A 26434-nucleotide genomic window follows, 5' to 3' on the forward strand; every position below is an offset into this window, starting at 1 on the left:
ATTAAATTAACCTTCAAAAGCGACGTTTGTATTATCAATCAGCTGTTCACTTGATAACACGTATTGATTATGCAAACACACGTACATTTTGTTATGTTGTGCCAAAATTTTAAAACGAGAATCGATCATCGCTAAGAATAAGTCTCGATTATCGAAGAAAGAAATTAAAATACAACTATGATTTTCCTATTCTTTTTATTCTTCTTTTTATTCTCGTAATTTTTAAATAATATACTTAAGTTTAAATAAAATTAAAAAAAATATTGAAAACTGTGTTCTTTTAGTGTTATAAATTGGATTTATTGAAGACACTTATTATTATCGATTACCGAAAAATTGTTCCAGGCATTCAAAAAATTCAAATGCACGGGTATACTTAACTGCATTAACAATGAAGAAATCTTTTAGCGTTAACAAATTCAGCTTAATTAAGGTAAGAACAACAGTATAACTAAACTTAATTATAGAATTATGATTGATAGCCTTGGAGAGCACCCCCGATAACCAAATAACTTCATACTCCTAAATATGTACATATGTACATATGTATGTATGTACAAACACAATGCAACTCTGCAATTCGTATAAGATCATACTAATAGGATTAATCTCGCATGTACATATATTATGTTCTTACCTATGCATACTTATCAATAAATATTGGATCAACTATGCAACTCGGTAAAATTTTAAATCTCTTCCCAAATTTTAAATTGAAATGTAACTTTATGTAAGTACCTACAGTACCTACAATAATTAGTGCTTCGTAAATTGTACATGTTATGCGCAATCAGATATTGAAGCTGGAGCCTAACTAAGAGTTCCCACTCTAACAAACATTTAAACAAGAATAATGGCTTTCATTATTTATAATGAAATATTTTAAAGAAAGTAGGTATAGATAAGTAAATTCAAATTTTTCCACTAAATTTTATGTGAATTTTCAATGCACAGTTTATAAGTTTAACAATATTTGAGAAGGTTAAAAATTTGTTAACTTAAAACAAATTTCAAAGATTAGAGGTTTTTTTTATAATTAGATAGGTATAATGCTCAAGCGCCAAAATGTTTGTTCTACTAATAATTTTTTCCAGTTCAAGGTAGGTTTTTTTTTTTTTTCTTATTCACTCCTAGAAGGAGCATAGGGCTAGTGCATGATTTCATAGCGTCACTAGTTTCATAGCGTCATAGGGTTTAACTAGGGGTAGGTGACTAATCTGCCGTAGTTTTATTTATATTAATTATTTGAGGTTATTAATATTTACTGTTTATTTTTCTTAGTTTTTTTTTTTAATATGGAATATTACGAATATTTGAAAATTACTTGTATAATATTTATTAGTATTGTATATTAAGTTATAATAATATTGAATATAATTTTTATAGTGACCTGACCGGGGTTTGAACCCGAGACCCTTCGGTTAAAGGACCGGTGCCATAACCACTGCCTGACCAATGGTCAGGTCAAGGTAGGTAAGGTACTACAAAAATATGAGTACTCAAAAATATAATTCCACTATCCTTATATTGATTTAAATTAACTAAGTTTATAAGAGAATACTAAACTATTTGTGTTCCGATAATGTATAATTTAATGAAATTTAATATGGTAACTTAATATAGTAAACAAATATATTAAATTACATATATGTACATAAGGTTGCATATCTTTTAAAAAACATTATACTGTCTTTGGTACATAACGTACATCTAGTGAATAAATACCTTTATAAATAAATTTAAATTTCAGCGGTATGCAATATCTATTTTCAGGAATTTTATAAAAAAAAAAATTCTTATCTTTAATATTCTAGAATCTAAAGTATCTCTTTGTGTATTTCTTTGGTTTCATCTAACCATTTAACTGAGATTTCAAGGAAAAAACAAATCTTCAAAGGAAAAAAATTTAAAAATTGATTTTATGAAGTACTTTAAAGAAGTTGAGCTCAGCGAAATTCACATACATGTGTATGTATATGATTTTGTTTGTAGGCACTATGCTCATGCATTACTTTAAACACATAGTGCTATTTTATCCTTTTATATTTAAAAAAAAACTCCTCTTATATTACTCTTGTTATTTAAATTTTATTAAAATTGTGGAATTTTTATGAGCTATCAAAATAAATTGAAAGTATTTTGGATTTCAATATTTTTAGCGAAATTTACAAAAATATTTAATATTTATATAATGTTATGTTAAAATGTCTAAAAATAAAAAAAAAAAAATTAGAACCGTTTTCTACATTTAATATACGAGTATATTAAAGTACAAGGTATTTAAACCGCAAAAATAAAAGGTTTGTGGAAATGTTGGTGATTGATTGATGCATGCCAAGAAATCACAAATCAAAAAATTGCCAAATAATTTAATTATAATTTTTATTTTGTATTTTATTTTAGATCTAAGCTATTATTTCTGATTACCGAAGTAAGAATATTAGGATCAAATTAAAAACAGGAAATTTTAAGGAAGAATAGAACTAGATAACTCAGCAATTACAATATGTATTTGTCAAATTAAAATAAATAAGATTTTTTAAAGAAGTCTGGAACTAATTCAACTATTGCATAACGCCCGAAAGATTCTTTTAAAAATAAACATAATATAGCAATATTAAGAATATAAGTAATACAAGTAGATAAACGTATAAAATTAATACAAGTAGATAAACGTATACTTACTAAAGAAAAGAATGATTTTATAACAAAACACTTTTTCAACATAATCTTTTTAAAATATTTTCGAAAAGCAAACAAAATCTTAAACTACATTAACAAAAGAGTGATAAATGTTTGCTTTAAATAACAAAAAAAAAACAAAAGTTTCCTTTTATTTTGTTTTCTTATTTTTTGTATTGGAAAATGTTTTTTTAACGAAAATAATATTAAATAAAAAGGAATTTCTTGTATAGATTTATATAGCTATATGTAGCTATAATAGAGAATATAAAATCTTAAAATTTTTATCTTTATATACTTAAGATCATTTAAAATAAAATCATTCATGCAATAAAATAATATTGAAGATGAAAAGCAATAAAAAAAATGTTACCATAATAATTCCCTAATGTCAGAAAATAAAAAGAAGAAAGTTAACACTTCTTTACTTTTGATTGTTTTTTTTTTTTTTGTAAATGTTTAACGCACAAAATGCGTTACATTTTACATTATGTTTGTAAATGTATCTAGATTACTCTCAAAGTTTCTTTTAGAAAGTACCATTATCTATACCCATATATGAGAATTTTATGAAAATTTTGAAAATTTTATGTACAAGAATTTTAACACGAAAGTAAGGCACAAGCTTTTTGCCAAAATTTATAAGTAAATACTTTTGTAGATAAGAAAGAAATTTATGAAGGAATCGATTTTTTAAAACCCCTGAAATATACTGCAAGATATTTTCAAATACAGTGGTTCACGATATTGAATTTACTATTAGAACTACTATCAAAAAACAATAACTGTTTACATATAAATTAGGTCTACAAATTTTAAATTTTCAAAATTCGTTCAGAAATATGCAAAAACCTCATCTCCAATTAAATTGTACACATTTAAAGTGGAAATGATCATAGCCCAAAATTTATATTACTAAATTTATATTACAAATTCATATTACTTCAAATTTTAGATATGGCAAGGAATTTTCATATTTGAACAGAATAAAATTATTTTTATTTTTAACATAATTTTTTGATAAGTTGTGATTTTAAAATAATGCTTATTCTTGTGTCACAAATATTTAGGTTTACTCTCGTTCAATTCTTTGATTAAAGTAATTTTATAAAATTCTTATTTTTCTGTTTCCTTTTTTATATTAAATTTTTCCTCTAAAAAATTTACCTTATTTTAGTATTTTCATATTACCTTGTTATGTAAGACTATACTCGTATAATAACAATAAGTATGTATGAAAAAATGAGAAAATCAAAAATTTTACGTTTATGGAAACAACATAACCATCTTGTATACGAAAATACCTACTACATGCGTTCATATAAGTATATGTACATATTGTAATCAAATATTTTAGCTCATAAATTTATGAGTACCTCTCATTTATTTAAGCTTCGCATCATAGGCAACTTCAATAAGTTAAAAAGCATAAACTGTGTTAAATTATAGATATGGGAATCAAATTGACTATGAAGATAATAATAATACATTTAAGAAAAAATCGTTATATATAAATATAAATAATATAAACGTGAGATGAAAATAGAAATTTATAAATAAATATGTAAATATATATATATATATATATATGTAAATATGTATGTTAACAAAATAAAAAACATAGGAACAAACAAAATTGTACATAAACTTTTATCAAAGAAATTTTTGTTTATTTGTGATGTAGATCTAAAATTATAAAGGATGACTTTAAAGGGAAAATTATAGTTCACGAGATGTTTAGTTTTAAGCTCACATACACACAGATTCTTAATATATTAAGTAGGGCATTGTCTCTTTAATTTTAATTTAAATGTTTAAAAACGTATGATAGTTATATCAGCATCTTATCAAATTGAATAGAAAACATTTCAATTAAGAGGTTGAACTTAATATTTTTTTAAATTTATTCTTTAATTCTTAATTCATTTAGGTCTTAATATTGAGCATATTCAATAAATCCAAACCGCTTACTTTTATAACTATACATATGTATGTAAAACATTTTAATAAATTAGAAAGGGACTATAATTGAATTTAAGTATATTACAAATCTGGAAAACTAAAATATTCAGTTTTAAGATTTGTAAATATATATGAAAATTATTTTAAGATTTAATTTAGAACTTTCAGTGCATGTCTGAATTATCGAAAGTCCCCCCTCTCCTTTACTTTTTTTAATATTTTTGTAAATAAAAAACTTTATTTTAAAGTTAATTTCAGACAAATTTTGCATACATTACATAATACGTACATATATAATATAATAACCTTCAGTCTATAACTTTTGTGATTACAGACTTTTTCCCTTATACTTTCTTAATCTTTCTCTTTTTATAACAATATTTGATAAAAAAAACTTGCTTTTATAATAAAATAAACTATTTTATTTTAATTCCAATTTCTATTTATAAGTATAATGATAACCGGCATAATATTAAATTTAAATTTTTTTATCTTATCAAACAATTTGAGAAATATTCAGAATGTAGAGAAAACCAAATAAGGGTTTTAAAGTAAAATTTTGTAAAAAAAAATACAGAAACACTTATTTTAAAGAAATTTAGTGAGTAGTGAGAATACAAAAAGGTTTAAAATTTAATAGAATAAAAACACAAATATTCGAAAAATATGTAATCGATATACTGTTAAAAGTAAATTAGTATGTTAGTTAAAAATTAAAGCGAGACTTTGAAAATATAAGAGAAACACAAACATACATCAGTTATTCTTAGTTAAAATAATAGTCTTTAAATAATATTTCAGTAAAATGAGTTCCCTTTCAAGTGCTTCATATTATATACATTGCGTTCATATACAATTAATTTTATAAATCATTTAAAAAAGTAAAAAAGTAACACCGTTCAATTCATATATATGTAGATCAAAGCATTGAACTTTATTCTAGTTGCCGACAAAAAATGTCGTTTTGACTTGAATTTCATATTCCAGTTGTCGTTCTGATGCGAAATACATGCATATGAATGGCACAGTAAAGCGACATTTTTTGTCGAAAAGTATGTAAGTTTAAATAGAAAAAATTCAATGATTTTCATTCTCAATTATTTCTCTCGCTCACAACATTCGACAGTTGGAATACTGGAAACAATGTTACATAAAATTTGCAGTGTAGCTGGAATAGTTTTCTACAAAATTTTACGTAAGTTACACAACATAAGTCTAATTTTTTTGTAGTTTGAACAATTTTTTCAATTCTTTTTAGCCTCCCATTATATTTAAATCCAATTTTACCTAAAAATTTTCGTTTACTAGCATTAATTTAAATCACCATTTTCTATACATATACGAGTATGATGTTATTTTTATAAACTCCATAAATTGACAGTTTTAATATCGTAAAAGTACTTAAAAGTTATAAGTCTCATATGACTTATGTATATTCATAAAAGTTATTTCTTTCAACTATTTATACGAAAAAAATTCCTATGGCATAGACATTATCTATGTACGTGTGCGCATCTAGTAGCTCAATCTTGTATACAAAATGATATTAATTTATCGCTTCAACGAAAAAATATGTTTTAAGAATATAAGGAATACGATATTATGAGAAAAACAAATAAATTTCTAATAAAACAAAAGGAAAAAGCATATTTAAAGGATATTCTTTTATTTCTCACTTTATTATGCCTGTATTTATTTATGTATGTCCTTGATATTACTTTTCATATTTATTTTTTGTATATTTAGAGGTAGGTTCTCGTATTTGATAAAACGTGATTAGAAAGTAAATTATTAAATATTTATAAATATATAAAAAATGTAAAATAAAACTGAAAGCATAAGCGTCATTGCGATGACTAAATTTATGATCATTTATTTTTTATTATATTTTTATAATAAAATACTTTATTCTATAGACAATATTATTATATTATATTGTATGCATATACATATGTATATTATATCAAAAAAAAAATTATCCATAAAAATGCTGAGCTATTTTAGTAAAGGTTTGAATATTTTTATTTTCTTTTATATTATGACCTTTAATCTTACCTAAAAAATTATTTATTCACTTTTGGTCAAAATCCAGTTGACGGATTAAAACACTAATATACACACTAAAACAAAAGTTACGCTCATATTCAGAACTTTAGCAATAAATCAACTTAACTACTCTATCCTCCCCTCCCCGTTTTCTATAGAAGAGGAATTTTTCTAGGGGCCTAGAACAAATTATTAAGGAACTATTATTAATAATTTTTCTATTTAAAACATTTAATAATTTATGCACGGTAACAATTAAAATTTATTTTATAAAATCAATTTATATCGTAAATATAAATAACTAGAACTTTCGTAGGGTTTATGCCACGTACACTCGTTAAGAAAAATTTTAAGGCAAAAGATTTAAGTTAAATATTTTGTAAATCTTTCAGTTGAAGATACATTATTGTTAAACAAAAACCGATAACTTGTCAAAGTATAGCAGTTCAGTAAATATAGGTGCATAATATTATACATACTTATCCATAATTTTATTTTAACCATAACATATTATTACAATAATAACGTTTGAAAGATAAAAACTGATTATTTAAGCCCAATTTTACTAGATATTGCATTCTAAAACCTACATATACATATACATTATAAAACCTATATACATACGTAAGGTTTATAATATTAAGGTAGTAAATTTAACTTCAAATTTGTTGCCTGGTTTTTTTTTTTTTATTTTACTTTAGTATTGAATAAATTTTATGAAACAGCTTTAATATTTATTGGGTATTAAATTGTAAAAGAATGTTGATAAGAAATAAAAATAGAAAAGGATAATAGTATAAAATAAGAAATTATGATCGGTCTTACTATATATGATTCGAAAATATAACAAATAATTTTATAAAAGAAAAATTTAATATTCAAATTTTATGGGTGCAGGCGCACCAAGTGACTAAAAAGTGAATTTATTTTACATTCCTTAATCACTAGCCCCTAAAAAAAACTCCTTAGTTAATTTTTTTTTTGTATCCTACTTGGCTCCTGTGGGGGAGAGGTTGGTGCATGATATTGTAGATAACCATGAACAAGTTTCTTACGTCATTGAGTTACTAGATAGGTGACGAACCTACCGTACCATAATTAATTAGCTCTAAACAAAACTTCTTAGTTAATAATTCCTTATAATTTATATTACTTGTTTTTAAATCACCTAATTTTCCTTTACATTTAGTTATTTCAATATTTTGTTCCATTAGTTTTTAAACTACATACATACATACATATATAATTATTTTCAATTACCAATTTCGAATTTAATCTAATTTACAATTAGTTCACGTAATATTTATTTATTTGTTTACAATTACGTCATGATACTGAATATAAATTCAAATGCGTTCAGACCTTAATAACATTGTCAGAATTTTTAAAAATTATCAAACATAATTACTCATACATACATTTTATATACTCGTAAGCATAGAAATTCGAAATCGTTTAAAACATCTGTTCAATTTTTTATGTACCATAAATATTTTCCATTACTCGTATTAAAATAACAGTTCTTATATAAAAGTATAATGGATTCTAAAATAGCACATTTCTTTAACAATTTGAATTTGAGCTTAATAGAACTTTTAAAAAGGTCAAAAATTAAATATTTGTAATAACTAAATTACAGACTATGGCAATTGAATAAGGTATATTTTAACTTTCCTTGCAAAAATATTTATTATTAAAGTACAAATTTCATAAGTTTGTAATTTCTAAGAATTTAGTAGGTGAAGATGATAATTAAATTGTAAAGTTTTATAAACAATAGTTCCAACATAATATGGGAGATACATAGAAAATATGTTCTATAATAAAATAAAATTGTATATGACGTATTAATATCAACAAACGGGCAAAAATTTCAAATTGCTTAAATTTGCTCCGTAAGAAATTTAAATGCAAATTTATAGTTAAAATTAAAATAAAAATACTGACTGTTATGACTTATTCAAGTTGGAAGTATCAGTGTTCAATTAACTTTTCTGAGTTTTGAGAGTTTGACAAAGAGCATTCACCAAAATGCCGATTAATAACTGAATAAGTTAAATTGACTTTAGGTCTAGATTTTGGTATAGACGCCCAAATACTTTTATAGTAATAGTTTCGAAATAAAAATCATTACAGAAATCTTTTAAACAGATCCCCAGACGGAAATCACAGCTTTTAATCAGCATTTTTTAAATTTCACTGGAAATCTGCTTAAAAATATTTATAGGACTAATCGTTTGTACACACGTACTTAAATATTAACAAAATTTTTTACATACATTATGTCTATAAATAAATGTAAACATATATTATTAGATTTTCGGTCAATTTAGAATTAACAAATGCTAAAACATAATAAAAATTAAGAACAAAAATAGCAACAAAAAATTTGCATAAATATATTTTTCCGAAACATTTTTTACAAAAATTTATTAAGGAACTTGACTACACAGACATTTATACACTAACATATTAAGTACACATTCACAACACATTCACAACAATAGTAACACTTTATATACAATACGGTTTTATATTTATTATGTAAATTAATGGAGATATTTTTAATGTTTTGATTTTATTTGATAATTTTCACAAGATTTTTATAAACAGAACTTCCTTGTATAATATTGTGTTAAAATTAAGATAAAAACATGCAAAAAAATAAAATACCAAAATTAGTGTAATAAAAATTTATTATAATTACAAAAATGTTATTTTCTATACAATATAGGTACATACATACATAAGTATATTTATTACTTCAAGATAACAACAATGACAATCAAATTGTATAATAGCTTTAACGAAATAAAAGTAAAACGCACAAAATTACTCCTTAAAAATATTTCATCTTATTGAAATTTTAAATACTTCAAGTCCTTATTTATTATACTCGTAGTCGTTTTTGAAATGCCAAAAGATGAAATCATTCTGATAAAACCGATACAATAAAAAAAATAAGATTTTGGGGGAAAAAGTTGAATAATGTACAAAAAATGAAATTTTTTAAGTGATTAGCTACAGTAAACGGTTGATAGTTGTCTTACAAATGTGTATAGAATTTATTTGCGGGGCACAATTTGAACCCAAAATCCTCCTTTAACAGTAACCGGAAAATTAATCGGTTCCAATTCAACTGGAATTTTTGTTTTTTGGCATACATTAAGTTTAAAATTTGATAAGATGTTAAATAAAAGCGCTTTACATTCAATTAGAGCGAGACGAGATCCTAAAAAAATAGATAAAAAAAATATATATTAAATTTATTAACTACATATAGATTCTTCAATACCATACCAATACATATTCTAGGACCATGTCCAAACGATACAAAAGACATTGGATCCATATATGATTTATTCTCATCATTAAATCTTTCTGGATCAAATTTTAATGGATTTTCAAAATTATTTTCATTCATTTGTATACCAACAATTGGTATCCATATCACATCACCAACATTTATTTGTAACTTTAAATCATCTTCATCTATTTCATATGGTTTTGTACATACACGATCAGATTGTATAAATGGTGGCCATTTTCTTAATACTTCTGATAAAAACATATCCATATATTTCATACTTTTTAATTTTTCATATGTTATTGGTTCACCATTTAATTCTTCATTAACTGCATCGATTTCTTTACGTAATTTCTCTTGAACATCTTGATTTTCAACTAATTCTTGTATTGAAAAACATAATGTAGTTGAAACTGATTCTAATCCGGCAAAAAGAAATATTGAACATTGTGCAACTAATTCTTCGTCTGTCCATTTGCGATTATGTGATTTTTCTGGATTTGATTGAGCTTCCATTAACATATTAATCATATCCTGACGTACAATATTATTTTCTTTACGATATTTCATTGAATCAAGAACAAGACGAGAAAAATATTCATAAAAAGTCTGATTCATTGGTTTAAATCGAATAATCTTAAAAAACAAAAACAATTTCTAAATTGTAAAAAAAATTAATAATTACCCAAAATTTAGCAAACCTTGCATATTCTTTTAAAAGTTGAATATATCATGAATTTAATAATATCCACAGTTGAAAAATTTATAAATCTTTGTCCCATTTTATAAAATTCATTATCTTTTTCTTTTAATGAATTCACTTCTAAACCAAAAGCTGTAGATGCAATCGCATCAGTTGTATATAAAGTAAAAAAATTTTTCATTTCAAATTCAATACCATCTTTTGTATTAACTTGCATTTTCAAATAATTTACAGCTCTTTCAGATATATCTAATATAAGTTGGAACATTAAACGCATTTTATTTCCTGTAAATGCTGGACTTAATGTTACTCTCATATCATGCCATTTATCATCTTTCATAGCTGATATTGCACTACCAAATAGTGGATCATCTTCTGGATCAACAAGATCTCGACGATTCTTAAAATGTTCGAAATCTTTAATAGTGATTTTTTTTAACAAATTTAAATCATTAATAATATAAATGGGATTTCTGCCTTCAAATGCGCCATAGACTCTGCAAAAACGAATATAGAAAATTAAATACACAAACAACATTTGATCGTATTATATAAACAATTTAAAATAAATCGCATGATCGGAATATGTACATATACATATGTAATTAATATAAAAATATTTAGGACATTCATTAAATTTTCAGAAATAGCACTTTTGCGTTCAAATTTCAAGAAAAAAAATATACTCATGTAAACAGGAATCGGTTGATCAGATCTACAAAAAATTCAAAATTTTATGAATTTTGCACGTTGAATCAAAAGAATTTCAAAAAAACATGCCGGCATTAAACATATTTTTTTTTCAATATATTGAAAATTTGTAAATAAATTTAAAAGAAACAATTATATTTCCCAAGGTTAGTAATAATAATATCCAAACGCATGCCAGAGAGACTTAATGGAGATCCCAATTTTATAATTTTTATTTATAGCTACTATTGCTATATATAATGCTTATAATTTCGTACAATTAACAAACATATGTTTTATTTTCCATATTAATTTATATAATCCCTATATTCACACTTCAATACGATATTCAATATACACATACTCGTACACATGTATGTATGTACATATTTACAAATCATTTGTACGTGCTCATTTATACTTACTTATAATTTTTGAAATCGTTATACGTTCTAAGGAATTCATCACGAAAAGATTCTTTTTTAAATACAAATCCATAAAAACTTCCCATAAATATTTTTGGTTTTACATATGGAATTCCTAATTTTTCAAAATATTCATAATTTAATGTTAACCATTTATAAATTAAGAAAACAATAATTAAAACACCAACAATTATTTCGAAAATCATTTTATTCCGATATAATTCGCAATACAAACAGCGTAACAATTTTGATACGACTGAATAATTTTGATACGACTGAATGAAATCATTTTAATTTCATATACATATGTACGTATGTATCTGTTTACTACATATCTACATTTTATGTACATACATATGTACAGACACCTCTTGATTTTTGAATCAATTGATTGTTGAGAAGATAGGAATAATAATATTAGCAATAGCAAAAGTTTTGCGCCAAGTGTAAAGCTTTTTTACTTGTTTTTTTGTAAACAATGAACACAAAAATTTCAAATTTACTTTACTTTAAGAACTTAATGTTGAAAAAATATTGTTTACTAACTATGCTAATGTAAGAATTGTAAATAAAAATACAATTTACAACCTACATGGAGTATATTTACATATAATATAAAAAACCCTTAATATTAAAGCCTATAAATTTTTGTTTAATATAAAATTGGTAACAAATATTCAAATTATCCAATTATTTTTTTAATTATTAATTGTAAAAAATTTCTTAACTGTAAATAATATAAATCAATTTCTTGGTATCATTTTCAACCAAAATCCACCTTTAACTGTGACCGGAAAATTTATAGGATCCAATTCAACTGGAATTTTTGTTTTCTTACATGGTTCAAGCTTGAAATTTTTCAAAATATAAAATAGAAGTGCTTTGCATTCTAAAAGAGCTAATCTTGATCCTAAAATCCAAAAATAATTTAATTATATTTTATAATTTTGAATACACAATATAATTGATATTTTAAACATTTTAGATAATAAAACTCACCAATACATATTCTTGGTCCATAACCAAAAGCAGAAAAAGACATTTGTTTTAAATTTGATTTATTTTCATCATTAAATCTTTCTGGATCAAATTTTGTTGGATTTTCAAAATTATTTTCATTCATTTGTATACCAGCTATTGGTATCCATATTACATCATCAACATTTAATTTTAATTTTAAATCATCTTCATCTATTTCATAAGGTTTTGTGCATACACGATCAGATTGTATAAATGGTGGCCATTTTCTTAATACCTCTGAAACAACCATTTCCATATATTTCATTTCTTTTAATATTTCATAAGTTAATGGACCACCATTTAATTTTTCATTAACAGAATCAATTTCTTCTCTTAATCTTTCTTGAACATCAGGATGTTCAATTAATTCTTGTGTTGCAAAACATAATGTAGTTGAAACTGATTCTAATCCGGCGAAAAGAAATATTGAACATTGTGCTACTAATTCTTCATTAGTCCATTCACGATTATGTGATTTTTCTGGATTTGATTGAGCTTCCATTAACATATTAATCATATCTTGCCTAATAATATTATTTTCTTTACGATATTTCATTGCATCAACAACCAAACGATAAAAATAATTATTAAATGCTTGATCAACTGGTTTAAATCCAAATAACTATCAATTACAAAATACTCGTATTAAAATGTGCATATAATTAAAACCAAATTAGTGCTTTAATATTAAATTTAAATTATAAACACTTGCCTTACATGCTGTTTTAAATGTATCATAAACAACAAATTTAATAATATCTAAAGTAGAGAACGTAACAAATTTTTGTCCCATTTTATAAAATTCATTATTTTTATCTTTTAATGAATTTACTTCTAAACCGAAAGCTGTTGATGCAATTGCATCATTAGTACATAAAGTGAAGAATTTTTTCATTTCAAATTCAAAGCCTCCGTCTGATTTTAAATTTTCTTTAGCATTTATTTCTAAATATTCAACAGCTTTATTGCAAACATCTAAAATGAGTTGAAACATTAAACGCATTTTACTACCAGTAAATGCTGGACTTAAGGTTATTCTCATATCATGCCATTTATCATTTTTAAGTGCAAATAATGAATTTCCTGATATTGGATCATCTTCAGGATCAACAAAACTTTTATGATTTTTAAAATATTCAAAATCTTTAATTGTAATTTTTTTTAATAAATCTAAATCGTTGATTACTAAAACCGGACGATGTCCGTCAAAAACACCAAAAACTCTGAAAGGAAAATTTAGGGAAGGCAGTTATTACTTTAATAAATAAAAATAAAATACTTTTTTAAAATAAATTACTTTTTAATTATATAGATTAAGCTTCTACTATATTATAATAAATTCATACAAATAATTGAAATATTATAAAAATTCTAAATCATATCTTAGAGTTTTGGAATCAAATTTTGATTAGAACAACTTTTACAAATCATAATGAAAATTTTTTCCTCGAACTGTTTGTCTCGAGGAACCCTACTATTATTAACGAAAATTTTCATAAAGGTAGCAGAGCTTATACATCTAATTAATTATATTATTACGAATTTACGGTCTGAATTAATTCTAGTATGTATGTGCATGAAATCGGCAACAGATTAATACTTTATCTTGAGAGTTTTTTAGTTGAGAGAGAGAGAGATATGAGATATGTACATACATATGTACATATATAATTCACACATTTTATCTCCGTAACTTATCAGAAATTAATAACTTGAAATAACTTTTTTTTTATTTTATAAAATTATATGAAAAATCTTATTGCTTTTATTATTTATCTTGAACTTAAGTAGTCAAAGTTTAATCAACAATTATATTAGAATAATAAGTAATTAAAATTTATTTTTAAATTTTAAAATTGTTGTTGACATCTAACTGATTATAACTTATTAGATGTTCTGAACAATAGACCACTTGAAAAATATTTGTGTTAATGTTTGTTTCTTTAACAAGTAAGTGAGAAATAATAATAAGATACTTTTTGGCAAGAGAACGAAAATTTTTTAATATAATTAATGGAATAAAATCAGAAAATTTGTTGGTTTTTATAATTTTTAATTTCTATGGTCATTTTGTCATTTTTAAGAGATTTGTTTATAGGTATGCTATTTTTCCTTAGTAAAACACAACTTTCTAGGAACGTCAATTCAAAAATGTTGTACGGCAATGAAACTTAGCTCATGGACAAAAAAAAAATATTAACAGAATGCAGGTCTTCACAAATAAGTTCTTCGCATTATATGCCGAACATTCTGGCCCATTAGAAACAGCGACCTATGGGTTCTATGTATATAGAATAAGATAGAAAATCAAATAAGAAAAAATGTAGACGGATAGATTACATATTTAGGAGACCAGAACAGACCATAGTCAAGCAAGCATTAGAATGGAATCTCCAGGGTAGGCGAAACATCGATATAATACATAAATCACTATACTTCAAGATCTCTATAAATTTTACAAAATATTAAATTGCAAAATTGACACAATATAAATTAAAAACAAAAACATATTATTTTACGACTATTTGGACGGACAAACAAAATTAAACTTATAAGAATATTTTTTCTAATTTCGTTGGAAATGTTCTTAAAATCAAGTTATTTTATCAAGTTCAATACTTTTTAAATCAAGTTTGTAGACTTTTTTTTTCTAAAGTATACATATACGCACAATGCATTACCAATAACAGTAAGAGTCTATAAAAATATTACTATAAAAAGTTTATTTATTTTGAATATTGAACAATTTTAATCGCATTGCTTTTTGAAAACACTGTCATAACAATGCAGTATATTTGTGTTAAAACTGTTAAGTCCAATAAAACTGTTAAATAAAAATCAATATAGTTTTGAATTAAATTGGCAGTAGCCCGAAACTTACTTCAAATGTTTAAAATCATTATATTTTCTTAAAAATTCTTCACGTAAAGATTCTCTTTTAAATAGAAAACCAGAGAAACTTCCCATAATAATGATTGGTTTTATATATGGGATTCCTAATTTTTCAAAATAATTGAAATTCGATGTTAACCATTTATAAATTAAAATGGCAATAATTATAATTCCGATACTTAATTCAATTATCATGTTTTATTAGATTTGCTTTTATATATGTATATTAGCACTATTTATTTCTTCTTTTAAATTATTTTTAATAAAGATAAAATTTTGACTTATTACTGTTACGATTTAAGTCTTAACACTTCTAATTCAACAAGCTAACTGAACAGTGCTCTGAAATATAAAAAGTGATTTTTCTTAATTGATTTGTCGTAAAAAAGCTTTTCTTATTAAAAGCTTGTAAATCAAATGTTTGTTTGTACAACGTAACATAATAAATTATTTTTTACATATTTTAATAATTTACACCAAATGAAAATTAAAAGTTTTTATTATCTCACTTACTAGACGCATTGTCGTATTGAGCAGTAAGTAATGCGTACGAGAATTATCGAGAAGTGAGATTTGCTTTTATATAATAATAACGAAATAAGCGTGATTGTTGATAATACGGAAGTACGTATATTTTTATCCTATTGTATGTGTCTCAAAAATTTTTAATTTATAAATTGAAAATTTTCAAAAATAATAATACTAGTGGAATAATTGACATTGTTGTATTTACTTTTTAGCACTTTTCCAAAAAAATTTTTGAAAAAAGTGCTTATTAGTTTCACTCTGTCCGTCCGTCCGTCCGTCCGTCCGTCCGTCCGTCCGTGGACACTTTTTTTGTTTACAAAACTTCTACACCCTTGAAGATAGAAAGCTGAAATTTCATACGTACATAGATCTTCACTAAAAACTTATTCCCGTAGAACAAAATTTTTACCTCTCTAGAAGTTATACCCCCCCAAAGCCCTAAAAATGGCCTTTTTTAAATATTTGTTGCAATGAAACTATAAGCATTTTTAAAATTTTTCAAACGCAGAAAGGCAGTGGCTTGCTTCCCCTAGCGCGGTATACTGTAGTTAAATTTTAAAAAAACAAAATGGCCGTTCAAATTTACCGTTATCTAAAGTTCTTTTTTTCCAAATTTTTGATGTCGTTTTTCTTCTAGACCCCATAATGTAGAGCTTTGAAATTTTAGGGCCTTTTAGACATTAACAAATAGTTTATTTCGTTAGAAGAAAATTTTTTTCCATCTCCACCCCCTCTCAAGCTATCGCCTCTTGAAATTCGTAAAATTTGAATTTTTGATGCCTTATATTTCCGAAACCGCAAGTTTTTTCAAATTTTTATAAACGCAAAAAGCTAACGGTAAATTCCATGAATTAAAAAAATATAATTATTTTTCTTAACTCACACAACTAACCCTTAAAATCGAGCATTATGTTAACCCATTTTTATATTAATTTTTGCTTTATTTCAAAGACTGCATAAATTGTTCATCCTAAATATATGCAATCCTAGAAATAGTTTTATATATGAATGAAAATAATTTTAATAGTTTGATAGGTACACATAGACTGTATTTAAAAGCAGAATTTTCACTTGTTAAAGGGAAAAGTGCTACAATACAAACCATTGGTTTGACCCAACTTTATTAATAAAAATTTTTGTTTTATTTCTTATCATTAAACAGTTGTACGGATTGTTATCAATTTCAAATAATTAGAGACAAATTGATAAAGTAATAAATAAAGTAATTTTCACTAATTTTTATTATTTCATTATTAATTGAAAGTGGTGATGTAAATAAATAGGAATGAAATAGATCCTTATAAGTACGTAGTCACCGTACACTGTTACCATAATTGTACAAATTTAATATCTACTGGTAGTAACAAAAACTTAAAGGTAGTTGAAATTTTCAAGTAAATTTACAGAAATTAAACCTATTCTCAGTTCTAAGTTCTATTTCAATATATTACGAAACTTAAACTATACGCGGTTTTGGGAAAGTTATTGTCGGTGAAAACTTAATTTTTCACTAGCTTTAAACTGGCTAACTAATTGAAATTCAAAGAATTTGCTATAAATTATAATTATATACGTCTATTTAATTTTTAATACCTAAATGCTCATATACGTAGTATTCCTTCTTTATATCTTCTATTGTTCTTTAAATATCATTATTTCGTAAGTAACAAAACTATGTGTAACATGTTTATTTTCACAAAAAAATGTATTTACAACAGAAAAAAAAAACAACAGCACATTTCAAATAAGAGCAAATATACGCATGTATGTAAATTTTTTTCATTTTCTTGGTATCATTTTCAACCAAAATCCACCTTTTGCTGATACAGTAAAGCTGACTGATTCTAATTCAACAGGAATTTTCGTTTTCTTACTAACACAAAGCTCAAAATTTGTTAAAATATAAAATAGAATTGCTTTACATTCCATCAATGCCAATCTTGATGCTACAAAAGTATGCATTTTTTTTTATCAATTTATAATTGAAAAAAAAAAACAATATTTATAAAATGAATTTACCAATGCATCCTCGAGGACCAAATCCAAATGGTGCATAAGACATTGGTTTTATATTTCCTTTATTCTCCTCACTAAATCGTTCTGGATCAAATTTATATGGTTCCGGAAAATGTTGATCATTTAAATGTAATCCTACAACTGGTAACCATATTGCATCACCAACATTTAAATTCAATTTAATATCATCTTCATCAATTTTATATTCTTTTGTACATATACGATCAGAAATTATAGATGGTGACCATTTTCTTAATACTTCTGAAAGTACCATTTCCATATATTTCATTTCTTTTAATGTTTCATAAGTTAATGGACCACCATTTAATTTTTCATTAACTAAATCAATTTCTTCTCTTAACCTTTGCTGTATATCCAGATTTTCAATTAATTCTTGTGTTGCAAAACATAATGTTGTCGAAACTGATTCTAACCCAGCAAATAAGAAAATAAAACATTGTGCAACTAATTCTTCATTTGTCCATTCACGATCATGAGATTTTTCTGGATTTAATTGAGCTTCCATTAACATATTAATCATATCATTTCTTATAATATTATTTTCTTTTCGATATTTCATTGCATCGACAACTAATCTATAAAAATAATTATTAAATTCCTCATTTAGCATTTTAATCTTGAAAAGCTACAAATAAAAGAAAAAGAAATTAATTATTCTATTGTATTTTTTATATCTAAATCAAAGTCACAAACCCGAAAAACTTTTTTCATCATATTGTATAGCACGAGTTTTATCATTTCAATTGCTGATATTGATGCTATCTTTTTGCTCTTTTCATAAAATTGATTATTCTCATCTTCTAATGAATTAACTTCTAAACCAAATGCCACCGATGCAATTGCATCATTTGTAAATCGTGAAAAAAACTCTTTCATTTCGAACTCAATACCGTCTTTCGGATTTGGTTTGCTTTTAATATTACTTTCTAAATGTTTTACAGCTTTTTCACATGTTTCCAATATGAGTTGAAGCATTAAACGCATTTTCCTTCCTGTAAATGCCGGACTTAAAGTTGTCCTCATATCATGCCATTTATCATCTTTCATCGAAAACAAAGAATGGCCAAAAAGGGGATCATCTTCAGCTTCAACAAAACCTTTATGGTTTCTAAAATGCTCAAAATCTTTGATGGTAATTTTTTTTAATAATTCTAAATCGTTAACTACGTACATTGGGTCTCTTCCCTCAAATACACCGTAAATTCTGAAAATATATATTATAATCAAATTCTGAAGTTTCCAAAATGGAGCACGAAATTTGCCTATATGCCTACATTTTTTTACTAAAAGAACAGTGTAACATGTATAACAGTTATACTATAATATTATGTATAACAGTTTAATTATTATTATAATTATTAAATTGGTTTTGAAAATATAATATTTAAAATTTATACAAAACTATTATAATACAAAATAATTAAGCTTAATTTTTACATATTATCGAACTACATGAATAATTTTTTACTCACATTTTTACAATAACTTACTTTTCATTTTTAAAAGGCTCATATTTCCTCAGGAACTCTTCCCTAAATGATTCTCTTTTAAACACCATTCCAGTAAAGCTTCCAAGTAATACCACCGGCTTTACGTACGGTATACCGAGTTTTTCAAAATGATCAAACTTAGCAGTTAACCATTTATAACTCAGAAAACTGATGATAGCGATTGCGATACTTATTTCCAACAACATTTTTTGTTTTCTCTATATTAATTATTTGCGGGAATATTTGCAATACTCGTTGCGAGATCTTTGCCAATATTAGACTAAAATTGAAATTATATGAAGTGTAATTATTATTGCTTAAATGGAATAATAGCGGCATATTTTAAATGCTTTTGTAAAGCTTTTCGTTAATCAGTTCAAAAATTAAATTTATTATATCATATATGTATGTATGTATGTATGTATGTACACATGTACTTTTAGTGTGTATGTGTGTATTTTTAACAATATTTAATTAAGAGTCAGAAATGTTTTCAAATTTTTAAATTTTCTCCATGTTTAAATAAGCACTCATATTACATTTGTACACACTGTCCTTAAGATTATATAAATATATTGGTGTATGTTTAAAGAGCTTTTCCGAAAATTGAAATGAATTTTGTTATACAATTATACCCCAAAAAAAAAAAAATTTTACAGCTGTAATTTTAAAACTCTAGCAACGTCTAATACCGTCAATTGCCTACGCCTACGGTATCTTCTGGTAGGTGTTTAAGTTTTGCTTGTTAAAACATATTAAGTTTATACAAAACGAAAAAATTTTATCTCAAAATTTTCCTTAAAAATAGTCATGGGTCGGTGAACGAACCATGATCAATATTTTCATCAAGTTGCAGCAATTAAGCTCTCACTATACTACAGCATTGATATTAATTAAAAGTATGTATTGAGCACATGCCACAAAGTATTACTTAATTACGTACTATAAAGTTATAAGGCTACCATTACTAAAACGTTGCTCAATCAAGGTAACCAAAGACAGGAAACAAAATAATTTAACATCATAAACAATAAATTAGATTAATAAATTTTTACAAATTCTTTTATTTTCTTGGTATCATTTTTAACCAAAATCCATCTTGAACTAAAACTGGAAAACCAACTGGTGCCAATTTAACAGGTATATTAGTCTTCACTGATACATCAAGTTTAAAAGATTTTAGAATATAAAATAAAATTGCTTTACATTCCAATAAAGCTAATCTTGATCCTAAAATTATTTCAACAAATTAAAAACCAAAACTTAATTAGATATTAAACGAAAGCATTAAAATTACCAATGCATATTCTAGGTCCGTAACCAAATGGCACATAAGACATTTGTTTAATATTCGATTTATTTTCATCATTAAATCTTTCTGGATCAAATTTTAATGGATTTGAAAAATGTTCTTCATTTAAATGTAAACCAACTATTGGTATCCAAACAATATCATTAACTTCTAAATTTACTTTTAAATTATCTTCATCAATTTTATATGGTTTTGTACATATGCGATCAGTTTGAATAAATGGTGGCCATATTCTTAAAACTTCTGACATAAACATATCCATATATTTCATTTCATTTAATATTTCGTATGTTAATGGACCACCATTTAATTTTTCATTTACCAAATCAATTTCTTGACGTAATTTTTCTTGTACATCTTGATTTTCAATTAATTCTTGTGTAGCAAAGCAAAGTGTTGTCGAAACTGATTCTAAACCAGCAAATAAGAAAATAAAACATTGTGCAACTAATTCTTCATTTGTCCATTTACGATCATGTGATTTATCTGGATTTGATTGAGCTTCCATTAACATATGAATCATATCCTGGCGTACAATATTATTTTCTTTACGATATTTCATTGCATCAACTACCAATTTATAAAAATAATTATTAAAAGTATTTCTGGACATCTTAATTCCACAGAACTATAAAAATAAAAAAAAGCATTACTGATTATGAAAAACAGAAATAAATTTTGTTAAAATAATAAACAAACCCGGAAAATTTTTTTAAATGTATTATATAAAAGAAATTTTAACATTTCTGTTAAAGGAAATGATATCATTTGTTTTCCCATCCTATAAAATTGATTATTATTATCTTCTAAAGAATTAACATCTAAACCAAATGCTGTCGATGCAATAGCATCATTTGTATATAATGTAAAAAAATCTTTCATTTCGAAATCAACACCTTCATTTGAATTTGATTTATTTTTTATATTAATATCCAAAAATTTGACGGCTCTTTCACATATATCCAATATAAGTTGAAACATTAAACGCATTTTCCTTCCTGTAAATACTGGACTTAAAGTTGTTCTCATATCATGCCATTTATCATCATTCAATTGTAATAATGAATTTCCGAAAAGTGGATCATCTTCGGCATCGGTAAATGATTTATGATTTTTAAAATATTCAAAATCTTTGACAGTGATTTTTTTCAATAATTCTAAGTCGTTAATGACCAAAACTGGATCACTTCCTTCAAATATCCCAAAAGCTCTATATATAAGTAAGAATTTGTACAATAATTTTTCTTATTACTATATTTAATATTTTTAAAATAGGTCTTAAATTTTTAAATTTTCAATTATTTTCTTAAAATTTTTATCTTTATTGCAGTAATTCCAATATTTTGAAAATCTCCCTTGTAAATAAACATTATTTATCTACAGAGGCTTTTATTATATTTTATTAAATATTGATAACAAAGTAATCAATAAATTAATTAAAGAATATTTTTTTAATTGTGTTATCAATGTTAATTTTAACGTAAAATTTTACATTTTAATGCCAATATTCGCTTGAATATAAAACCCTAATATTCCTAAGACCAAATTATCAAACTCTGTCCTAGGTATTGGTATACAAAAATATTTGCGATAAAACATATTGTATTCGGATTGAGAGAAACTTTTCATTTCTATTCTCGTACTTTATATATGTATGTATACACAATATGTTTCTCTTATATTATCATTATTTACTTTATAGCATATAAAGTAAATGTATAAGATAATCAAAACTTAAAAATGTAACTTAAATTTATTATAAAATTCAATACTTACTTTTCATCTTTAAATTCTTTGTATTTCCTAAGAAATTCTTCACGAAAAGATTCCTTTTTAAATACAAATCCATAAATGCTTCCTATTAATATTATTGGCTTAACATAAGGAATTCCCAACTTTTCAAAATGATCAAATTTAGATGTTAACAGTTTGTAAATGATATAGCCAATAATTAAAGCAGCTATACTTATTTCTAACCACATTTTCGTATTTTATTCAATATAGGCGATTAAGAAAATTTTTGAAAAATGTTGTAAATCTCACTACCATCCACCTATTTAACTGATCTTAATTTTACAATTGTTACTAATATTTATATGAATCGTTTATAAAATTTACTCTTTAGACTTGCGCAAAATTCATGTAGTAGTAAAGATCGATTATTTTACGTAAGAGAATATAAATTTTTATTATATTGTTTATTTATTAAAGCTTACTTGAAATTATAATTTTTTCTACATGTTCCTCGTACTCATACTAGTTTTTAATTTGAACAGGGAAAAAATTTGCAATAATAACAGAAGCAACTCAAAGTGAGTATAGGTGTTTTGCCGTTCAAGTATTTTTTCGTTAATTTATAGCGTACTTTGACTTAGAATAAAACATGTAGTTTTTCATAAAAATATAAAATGTATTTGTTAATATTATAAATGAGTTTACGTATTTAAAAAATTAATTGTTAATTAAATAGAACTAGGGATATAGTTTGTTATTTTACATAATAAAATATGCATTAAAATACTCAAAGCATCACAAAAAATAAAAGTTTGCGACTACACCAACTTATTCAAAATTTAAAAATACTCGTATTTTCATTTTCTTGGCATCATTTTTAACCAAAATCCACCCTTTATTGAAACTGGAAAGCTAACAGGTTCTAATTCAATTGGCATTTGGGTTTTCTCTGACATAACAAGCTCAAAATTTGTTAATATATGAAACAATATTGCTTTACATTCTAGTAATGCTAATCTTGATCCTAGATACAAAATAGAAAAATTATTTATATGCAAATCAGTATGCTAAAGTATGACTTACCAATGCACGCTCTAGGTCCAAACCCGAATGGTCCATAAGACATTTGTTTTATTTTTGGCTTATTCTCATCATCAAATCGTTCTGGATCAAATTTATATGGATCAGGAAAATTTTCTTCATTCATATGCAAACCAACTATTGGTATCCAAATAATGTCATCAACTTTTAAATTTAATTCGATGCCATCAACTTCTATTTTATATGGTTTAGTAACTATACGATCAGATTGTGTAAATGGTGGCCATTTTCTTAAAACTTCAGATATGAACATTTCCATATATTTCATTTTTTGTAATGCTTCATAAGTTAATGGTTTTCCATCTAATTCCTCATTTACTGAATCAACTTCTTGATGTAATTTTTCTTGTATATCAGGATGTTCAATTAACTCTTGAGTTGCAAAACATAAAGTTGTAGCAACAGATTCTAATCCAGCAAATAGAAATATAAAACATTGTGCAACTAATTCTTCATTTGTCCATTCACGATTATGTGGTTTTTCTGGATTTGATTGCGCTTCCATTAGCATATTAATCATATCTTGTCGAACAATATTATTTTCTTTACGGTATTTCATTGCATCCACAACTAAACGATAAAAATAATCTCTAAATTCTTTTTTAAAAACTTTCAAACCGAGGAGCTATAAAAAAAAATAATTGAAATTTAGATTTTGTTTTTTGAACGAAATTTTTAAAACACACCCGAAAAATTTTTTTACTTGCACCATACATCACAAATTTGATTACGTCCCATGTTGAAAATGTCATACAATTTTTACCCATTCTGTAAAATTCATTATTATTATCCTCTAAAGAATTAACATCTAAACCAAATGCCACTGATGCAATTGCGTCATTTGTAAATAATGTAAAAAAATCTTTCATTTCAAAATTAACACCATCTTTGCAATTTGGATCGTTTTTAATACTGTTCTCCAAATATTTAACAGCTCTCTCACAAATATCCAATATAAGCTGAAACATTAAACGCATTTTACTTCTTGTAAATGCTGGACTTAAAGTCATTCTCATATCATGCCATTTTTCATCGCTCATGGCAAAAAGTGATTTTCTAAAAAGTGGATCATCTTCTGGTTCAACAAAATTAAAATGATTTTTAAAGTAATCAAAATCTTTTATTGTAATTTTTTTTAAAATTTCCAAATCATTAATAACAAAAATTGGATCACCACTTCCGAAAGCAAAAACACCATAAACTCTGTAATATAAAAGGAAATTGTAATTTTTTTTCTAATTACTCAACATTGCGTTTTATATGAAAATTTGATAATTCGGTAACAATTGAAATACACTTCTTGAACTAGCCTTAAAATTTGAAAAGTATTACGCAATTTTACTTAATTCAGTAAGAAATTGCTATTTTTTAAATATTTTCGTAACTTTTATAAGGAGCGCTTTTTAAAAAGCGTGTACATATGTATATACATATGTATGTATTTGCATAGATTGGAAATTCGTGTAAATGAAAAAGCTCTAATGTAAACAGATTTCTCAAAGTTCATTTACCTTTTTGAACTCAGGCAAACATAAACAAATTAATCATAACACCTAAACAACTGCGAAGGCACATGCGAAAGAAAAAGATTTATTTTGCAGCTTAACATAAAAAAAAAACTATTTTAATTTGGCAAAATTGAACTTCATCCATATGACAGAACCAAAAATTTAATACAAATTTCATCATAAGAACAACATATCTAAAGACATTAGTCATAACAATTTATCAATTGCCACTTGAAAAAATTTTGATTGTTCAGAAGTTAAGGTATAGGCATTTATTTTCGCATAATTCTGGAATAATCAACTAGATTTACTGATCTAAGTTTTACATCACAAGTTACACATCAGAATGAGTTTTGTTTACGTACATGTGTACAAATGTTACTTATGAACCAATAGCTCTGAAAGTACCTACATATGCATATTTGGCATTTTTTTCATTGAATTTTAAGCACCTGCTACATAAATAAATTTAAAATAGGTGAAATGAAAAAAAAATAATAAAAATAACAAAATACTTACTTATGATTTTTGAATTCTAAATTTTTTCGTAGAAATTCTTCGCGAAGAGATAGTTTCTTTGACATAGATCCAGGATAACTACCTAATAGAATTTTTGGTTTAACATATGGAATTCCCAATTTCTCAAAATAATCAAATTTTGATGTTAAACGTTTATAAATTAAAAATATGATAAGTAATATAATAATTATTATTTCTAACCACATTTTAGATTTACAAAATTATTTTCCTATGATATTATTATAAATTATGTTTTAATAATTTTCTACATGAACATCAACATGCCCAAACAAGAGATCTAAATTGACTAAACTTTGCTCAAAAGAGTATTAACTGTTAAGGTTAAAAATGCTATTAAATTATGCAAGAGCAAGTTGATTACAAACACATAAAGGTGATATTTAGGTCTGAAAAATATCGGCATGGACATTAAGAGAACAAACGTGTGCGTATGGGTCAATTTAAAAACGTTCTTACA

General features: G+C 24.8%; 3 protein-coding genes across 3 annotated transcripts; all 3 read right to left on the minus strand.

Annotated features, from left to right (window-relative positions):
• Positions 1 to 9383: 9383 nt before the first annotated feature.
• LOC129612011 (uncharacterized) lies at positions 9384 to 15950 on the minus strand. Its single transcript, XM_055525453.1, has 8 exons — positions 15717 to 15950; positions 13548 to 14058; positions 12815 to 13457; positions 12561 to 12725; positions 11816 to 12071; positions 10699 to 11197; positions 9991 to 10633; positions 9384 to 9922 (listed from the first exon to the last, which is right to left on the minus strand). The coding sequence occupies exons 1-8, from the start codon at positions 15920 to 15922 to the stop codon at positions 9756 to 9758; spliced, it is 3090 nt and encodes a 1029-aa protein (XP_055381428.1). The 5' UTR covers positions 15923 to 15950; the 3' UTR covers positions 9384 to 9755.
• A 2081-nt stretch (positions 15951 to 18031) lies between these two features.
• LOC129612012 (uncharacterized) lies at positions 18032 to 23144 on the minus strand. The gene is made up of 8 exons (XM_055525454.1): positions 22871 to 23144; positions 21794 to 22304; positions 21080 to 21722; positions 20849 to 21012; positions 19783 to 20000; positions 18986 to 19496; positions 18275 to 18917; positions 18032 to 18201 (listed from the first exon to the last, which is right to left on the minus strand). Exons 1-8 carry the CDS (start codon positions 23074 to 23076, stop codon positions 18035 to 18037), a joined length of 3063 nt encoding a protein of 1020 aa, XP_055381429.1. The 5' UTR covers positions 23077 to 23144; the 3' UTR covers positions 18032 to 18034.
• A 364-nt stretch (positions 23145 to 23508) lies between these two features.
• On the minus strand, positions 23509 to 26244 carry LOC129612104 (probable cytochrome P450 9f2). Its single transcript, XM_055525608.1, has 4 exons — positions 25957 to 26244; positions 24616 to 25132; positions 23912 to 24554; positions 23509 to 23852 (listed from the first exon to the last, which is right to left on the minus strand). The coding sequence occupies exons 1-4, from the start codon at positions 26160 to 26162 to the stop codon at positions 23686 to 23688; spliced, it is 1533 nt and encodes a 510-aa protein (XP_055381583.1). The 5' UTR covers positions 26163 to 26244; the 3' UTR covers positions 23509 to 23685.
• Positions 26245 to 26434: the final 190 nt, after the last annotated feature.

Source organism: Condylostylus longicornis, unplaced genomic scaffold (genome assembly GCF_029603195.1).
Source record: "Condylostylus longicornis isolate FDR11 unplaced genomic scaffold, ASM2960319v2 ptg000055l, whole genome shotgun sequence".
Lineage (NCBI taxonomy): Eukaryota > Metazoa > Arthropoda > Insecta > Diptera > Dolichopodidae > Condylostylus > Condylostylus longicornis.